This window comes from Haematobia irritans, chromosome 3 (assembly GCF_050003625.1).
Source record: "Haematobia irritans isolate KBUSLIRL chromosome 3, ASM5000362v1, whole genome shotgun sequence".
NCBI classification, from domain to species: domain Eukaryota; kingdom Metazoa; phylum Arthropoda; class Insecta; order Diptera; family Muscidae; genus Haematobia; species Haematobia irritans.
In genome coordinates this window covers 147,194,836-147,202,536 of record NC_134399.1, presented here as the reverse complement: position 1 = coordinate 147,202,536, position 7,701 = coordinate 147,194,836, and the positions used below count along the sequence as shown (strand labels likewise).

The 7,701-nt window shown below is 34.5% G+C and overlaps 1 protein-coding gene across 1 annotated transcript; it reads left to right on the top strand.

Annotated features, from left to right (window-relative positions):
- Nucleotides 1-1,172: 1,172 nt before the first annotated feature.
- On the top strand, nucleotides 1,173-6,988 carry LOC142231238 (uncharacterized). Its single transcript, XM_075301856.1, has 2 exons — nucleotides 1,173-4,689; nucleotides 4,867-6,988. The coding sequence occupies exons 1-2, from the start codon at nucleotides 1,173-1,175 to the stop codon at nucleotides 6,414-6,416; spliced, it is 5,067 nt and encodes a 1,688-aa protein (XP_075157971.1). The 3' UTR covers nucleotides 6,417-6,988.
- Nucleotides 6,989-7,701: the final 713 nt, after the last annotated feature.

Here is a 7,701-nt window from a genome sequence, read left to right as displayed (position 1 = left end):
TAGAAATTTGTATCAAAATTTTATTTCTGTAGAAAATTTTATTTCTGATAAAATTTTGTCAAAATTTTATTTCTATAGCAAATTTTGGCAAAATTTTATTTCTATAGAAAAGTTTCTTAAAATTTGAATTCCATAGAAAAGTTTCTTAAAATTTTATTTCTTAGAAAATTTGTCAAAATTTAAGATCTATCGAAAATTTTATTTCTATAGCAAATTTTGGCAAAATTTTATTTCTATAGAAAAGTTTCTTAAAATTTGAATTCCATAGAAAAGTTTCTTAAAATTTTATTTCTATAGAAAATTTTGTCAAAATTTTATTTCTATAGAAAATTTTCCAAAAATTTATTTTCATACAAAATTTTGTCAAAATTGTTTTTATCGAAACTGGTGGTGAACGTACTTTTAATCCACACTGTGCTCGCTTCAAATTTATTATTATTTACTTCATTCATGTTTAGCTGTCTATTTGTTATATTATATATTTCTCGTTGTGTATAACACATTGCTCTCATTCATAAATATAACACTGTGTTCTCATTCATAATTATACTCATTGCTCTTGTCACTTTAATAATCTCACGTAGAATGATTCTCAATGAGTATTGTTATTGTTGTTTTTTATATTACTTTACTAATATGAATATGTTGTTGTTGCTTTCAAAAACTGTTAATATCAATGAATGTAAACCTATGAATGAAAAAGAGTAAGCTTAAGCAATACTTTATACGTATGTAGAAAATATGAATGACTTTGAAATATCATTGATAAAATAATGAATGAAGTACCGCTTTAAATTTGGTACACTATAATTGAACAATGAAATCAAAAATCACTTTAGCTTCGCCCATTGATTGAAACAAGTGAACAGCTCGCGAATAAAGTCTTCAACAGAATTTTTAATAAATCTACCTTATGGTGTAATAAAATTCAAACTCAACATTTGTTTTATTCCTCACCATAAGTGTTGGTCCTTCTGGAACCGGATCTTCCAGTCATTTAATAAAATCTGGAATTCCACAACTATCAAAATCGAAGAACGTATCAATTTTATTTAAAAAAAATAAAAAAAAAAAATCGATCTCGTTCTGATCAAGTTTTGGATGCAAATTTGATTGCATTATACTTGTCTTAAGGAAGTTCTTGTGCAAATTAAAGTAAAAAATAACACATCATGTCGGAAGAAATGAATTCCTTGACGATGACCAGAGGTCGCTTGAAAGGCTCAATTACTCGTGCTTTGGCGTTTGCTCAGGTTCCATCCGCAGAAACAACTTTCGATGATGTGGTTAGCCGCTTGGAGCGTTTGGAAGAGGTTTGGCAAGCGTTTGTAAAATTAACAGATGATTTATACAAATTCAAAGATGTGGAAAATTTTGCGGACCCGGAGGCTGATTTTGCAAGCTACGAAGAGAAATACCTTTCAGCGCGTGGTAAACTGTATGCTTTAAAATCACAATATGCTCCTACTTTGAATGAAAGTACAGCCAACTCGGGAGCAATAGCAAAGTTGGCAGATCAACAGGCTGCATTTTTGGAAAAACTTTCAACGACTAGCAATCCTAAAGAAAATGATTTACCTCGCATAAATATTCCAATTTTTACAGGGACATACAAAGATTGGCCAAGTTTTAAAGATCTTTTTGAGAGCGCTATAGGATCCAAAGGAATATCAAATATTCAAAAGTTTCATTACCTGAAGTCGCTACTCAAAGAAGATGCCGCAAGATTAATACAACATATTCCGGTTACCGAAACTGCTTTTCAAACAACTTGGACAAGGCTCAATGATAGGTATGATCGCCCTAAGCAAATTGTTACTTCTTTCATAGAAGCATTTATGGCCCTACCATCAATATCGACGGAAAATGCTGCAACCATGAGAAAAATATCTGACGGGGCAAATGAAATAATTCGTGGTCTTGATGCTATAGGTAAAGATGAAAGAGATTGGTGGTTAATCTATTTATTGTTATCTAAACTTGATCCTGAATCAAAGAGCAAGTGGATTCGTGAGAGTCGAGATAATCCACTTCCTACCATTAACGATTTTTTTGAATTCTTAGACAATCGCTGCGAAGAGGTTGAATTGTGTGCAAAGAAACAGGCCCATCAATCCAAGCACAGTCATTCAGGCAAGTCACAAGGTAACCATACAAAATGTCTGGTGAGTACTAAAGCAAAACCCAGCTGTTTATTGTGCAAGTGTCCCGACCATTCAATCTTTACATGTCCCACATTTCTGCAAAAAGATATTAATGAGCGCCGTCACTTCGTAAAAGAATCTGCACTATGTTATAATTGTCTCAGACAGGGTCATGCGGTTTCCAACTGTGCATCAAAAGGTAGATGCAAGCAATGTCATCGAAGACATCATTCACTCCTACATCTTCCGAGTAATGAACATGAACCTACATATTTACCCGGTCAAGTTTCGGAGTCTTCACCCCCTGAATCACCGTCTTCTTCTAATAATACAGCTAGTGCCAATATTCAGTGGTCCACTACCGCTAACATTGCATGTCCCATTTCGTTACCTTCACTTCCATCTAGTAGTAAACATTGTACGTCAGACAAAGAATTTATCATGCCCACTGCTTCTATTTATGTCAGAGATCGCTTTGGAAAGTTTATAACATGTCGAGCTTTATTAGATACCGCTTCAAAGCTGTCTTTTATCACTGAGAGTTGTGCTCAACGTCTAGGCCTTCAAAGATATCCCTCAAAAATAATTGTAAATGGTATTTCATCAATTAAAGCCGAGACAACTCGGGGTTTATGTCAAATATTCGTACGTTCACGCATCTCTGAGCAATCGATTAACGCCAAGGTACATGTTCTGCCTAAAATAACTACATCTCTTCCTGGCTACAGCTTTGAAAATAAGATCAAAAATCAACTTATGGATTTGCCTCTTGCTGACCCCACATACAACATTTCGTCACAGATTGATATTTTATTTGGCCTAGAACATATTTGGAACATTTTCACATTCAACAAACGTATTGATTCACAGGGAAATACTATTGCAATTTCAACAATTTTTGGATGGGTTGTAACTTGTGCTGAGACAGAGCAAATTTACAACCAAACTACTACACTTGTTACCACCGTGGATATTGATCGTTGCCTTCGAAGCTTTTGGGAACTAGAAGAAACTGAACACCATACTAAAGCCGATCCAGATGACATTTTTGTAGAGACGCACTTTCAAACCACTCACTCGCGTGCAAGTGATGGTAAGTACGTAGTTCAGTTGCCTTTTAAAAATGAAAACCCAATATTTGGAAATACACTAAATGGTGCGCTATCTCGATTCTATGCTGTCGAAAGAAGGCTTCAACGAAATCCAGCAATTCGAGATAAGTATATTGGTTTTATGCGAGATTATGAAAAATTGGGACATATGCGTAAACTCAAACCTCATGAGATTAATGTTACTGATGGTAGAGTTTTTTATCTACCCCATCATCCAGTCTTGGGAGAAAAAATTAGAGTCGTGTTTGATGGCTCATTTCAAGATTCCAACGGTATATCGCTTAATAATAACTTGCACATTGGGCCAAGTATACAACGGGACTTATTTGCTGTTTGTTTGAGATTTCGTTTCCACAGGTATGTTTTCTCAGCCGACATAGTAAAAATGTTCAGACAAATATGGATATCTGAAGATCACAAAAATTATCAACGTATTGTATGGAGAGAGTCGCCGTTACACGAGGTACAACATTACATTTTATGCACGGTTACATATGGCACATCTTGTGCGCCATATCTTTCAGTACGAGTGTTGGAGCAGTTAGCCTATGATTATAAATCCAAGTTCCCCATTGCATCGAAGGTGGTAATGGAGGACTTTTATGTAGATGATGTTATTATCGGGGCACAAACGGAAGAAGAAATCGTTTTCATACGTGACAATTTGGTAAATCTACTAGCCCAAGCAGGCCTGGAACTAAGGAAATGGGTTTCAAATTGCGTGAGTATATCAGATAGTACACAAGATCAATTGTTTTTTGCAGCTCCCGAAAAGGATGTAAAAAAGGTGCTCGGTATTTTTTGGAGACCATCGTCAGATCAACTGGGGTATCATATAGAACTCAACAAAAATCCAGTCGCAACAAAAAGGCAGGTACTATCTGATGTATCACGTATATTTGATCCCATGGGTTTATTATCTCCTGTGGTGATACAATTTAAAATTCTACTAAGAGAACTATGGTCACACAAGCTATCGTGGGATGAACCACTTCCTGAAAATCTTACACGTCAATGGACTACATTTCGACAAGATTTAATTTCTATTCAAGATTTTACACTTCCAAGATACATTTTGAATGATGTCACAAAATTGGAGCTGCATGGTTTCTCGGATGCTTCCATACACGCATACTCTGCCGCAGTTTATTGTCGATTCGTAGACGACACTGGTCATACTCATGTCAAACTCATTGCTGCTAAAACAAGGGTAGCTCCCATCAAACAAAAATCGTTGCCGTGTCTTGAATTATGCGGAGCTCTTATTTTATCTCGTCTACTCAAAAGAATAAAAGAAGCCTTGCCACACAAATCAATTGATATACGAGCTTGGTGTGATTCAACAATTGTTTTGTGTTGGCTATCTCAACCACCCATTAAGTTAAAGACATTCGAAGCCAACAGAACATCAGAAATATTGGAAATATTGCCTCGTAAGTTTTGGAATCATGTTGCCTCTAAAGAAAATCCGGCCGACTGTGCCTCAAGAGGGATGCCTGTATCAACACTTCGTTCCTTTGATCTTTGGTGGAAGGGCCCACAATGGCTGAGGGACCCATTCCAAATCAGTAATATGAATAACTGTTCTAATTCATTTGATGTAATTACAGATCCTGACGCCCTTTCTGCCTTTAAACTTTCTTCAAAAGTTCTGGTCTCAACAGTGAATGACTATAATCCACTACATGAATTGGTACACCGCATTTCGAAATGGAATAAACTCATACGTGTCGTAGCCTACATCTTCAAGTTCATCAATGCCACTAGATATCCACACCAAATAAAATCGCCGAATATTTCGTTCAACAACTTTAAACACGCCGAACTGATTCTGACAAAGTATGCCCAAGATGCCTTTAGCGAAGAGCGCACGCTATTACAAAGTAAACGCCTAGTAAGTACAACATCTTCATTAGCAAAACTACACCCCTTCATAGACGGCAGCGGCTTGTTACGGGTAGGTGGGCGCCTACGTAACTCAGAACTAGACAATGCTTCAAAATATCCAATAATCTTGCCAAAATGTAGCCGAATAACCAAATTGATTTTACAAAACCTTCATGAGAAAAATCTGCATCCCGGAGTATCGGCCTTATTTGTTATTGCCCGTCAAACCTATTGGATTATTGGTGCAAGAAATCTGATTCGAAATCTGACTCATAATTGCCTCAAATGTTTTCGACAACGACAAATTAATACACAACAGTTAATGGCAGATTTACCATCCATCCGGGTACGTCAAGCGTTTCCCTTTGAAAATACTGGTTGCGACTATGCAGGCCCAATAATTTTAAAACAATACTCAGGACGAAATACAAAGAAATCTAAAGGGTATATCTGTTTATTTGTATGCCTAGTCACCTCCGCCATACATTTGGAACTCGCCACTGATTTAAGCACCGATTGTTTTATTGCCGCTTTAAAAAGATTTATATCGCGAAGAGGAAAATGTAAAAAAATCTTTAGTGACAATGGAAGAAATTTTCTTGGGGCATCTCGAGAATTAAACGAGATGCACAAAGTAATTTTGTCGCAAACTCATAACGAAATTGTCTCCGCATCTTTAGCCGAAGACGGTATACAATGGACGTTTATTCCTCCATTTGCACCCCATTGGGGTGGAATGTGGGAGTCGGCGGTTCGATCGGTTAAGTTGCATCTTAAACGAGTTATTGGAAATACAGAATTAACATTCGAGCAGATGCACACTCTATTGGCTCAGGTGGAAGCCGTAGTTAATTCAAGACCCCTAGGCACTGTTCCAGATACAGATTGCGAATACCTTTCGCCGGCTCATTTTCTTATTGGCAGGCCTTATACAACTGTTCCCGAAGGAGATCTGGTCAACCTCACACCAAACAGACTTGGATATTGGCAGCATGTACAAAATATGTTTCAAGGTTTCTGGCGACGTTGGCAGCAAGAATATTTAACTTCTCTGCAACAGCGACCAAAATGGAATAGACCTCAACCAAATCTAGCAGTTGGAGATGTTGTTGTAGTCAAAGAAAAGAATTTACCTCCCTCCAAATTTCTACTGGCAAAAGTGATCGAAACATATCCCGGTATAGATGGCAATGTAAGAGCTGTAAAACTTAAAACGCAATGCGGAGAAATGACACGTCCTATTTCTACCTTGGTAAAACTTCCCATAATCTGAAACTACGTTTCAGGGGGGCCGGGATGGTGGTGAACGTACTTTTAATCCACACTGTGCTCGCTTCAAATTTATTATTATTTACTTCATTCATGTTTAGCTGTCTATTTGTTATATTATATATTTCTCGTTGTGTATAACACATTGCTCTCATTCATAAATATAACACTGTGTTCTCATTCATAATTATACTCATTGCTCTTGTCACTTTAATAATCTCACGTAGAATGATTCTCAATGAGTATTGTTATTGTTGTTTTTTATATTACTTTACTAATATGAATATGTTGTTGTTGCTTTCAAAAACTGTTAATATCAATGAATGTAAACCTATGAATGAAAAAGAGTAAGCTTAAGCAATACTTTATACGTATGTAGAAAATATGAATGACTTTGAAATATCATTGATAAAATAATGAATGAAGTACCGCTTTAAATTTGGTACACTATAATTGAACAATGAAATCAAAAATCACTTTAGCTTCGCCCATTGATTGAAACAAGTGAACAGCTCGCGAATAAAGTCTTCAACAGAATTTTTAATAAATCTACCTTATGGTGTAATAAAATTCAAACTCAACATTTGTTTTATTCCTCACCAGAAACTATTGTCAAAATTTTATTTTTAAAGAATATTTTATCAGAATATTATTTCTATAGAAATTTTTCTCAGTATTTTATTTGTATAGAAATTTGTATCAAAATTTTATTTCTATAGAAAATTTTATCAAAATATTATTTCTATAGAAATTTTTCTCAGTATTTTATTTGTATAGAAATTTGTATCAAAATTTTATTTCTGTAGAAAATTTTGTCAAAATTTTATTTCTATAGAAAAGTTTCTTATAATTTGATTTCCATAGAAAAGTTTCTTAAAATTTAAGTTCTATAGCAAATTTTGTCAAAATTTTATTTCTATGGAAAAGTTTCTTAAAATTTGATTTCCATAGAAAAGTTTCTTAAAATTTGATTTCCATAGAAGAGTTTCTTAAAATTTTATTTCTATAGAAAATTTTGTCAACATTTTAGTTCTATCGAAAATTTTGTCAAAATTTTATTTCTATAGAAATTTTGTCCAATTTTTATCTCTATAGAAATTTTACCAAAATTTTATTTCTATAGAAAATTTTGTTAAAATTTTATTTGTATGGAAAATGTTGTCAAAATTGTTGTTCTATAGAAAATTTGTAATAATTTTGTGAAAATTTTATTTCTATAGAAAGTTTTGGCAAAATTTTATTTCTATAGAAAATTTTGGCAAAATTTAATTTCTATAGAAAAGTTTCTT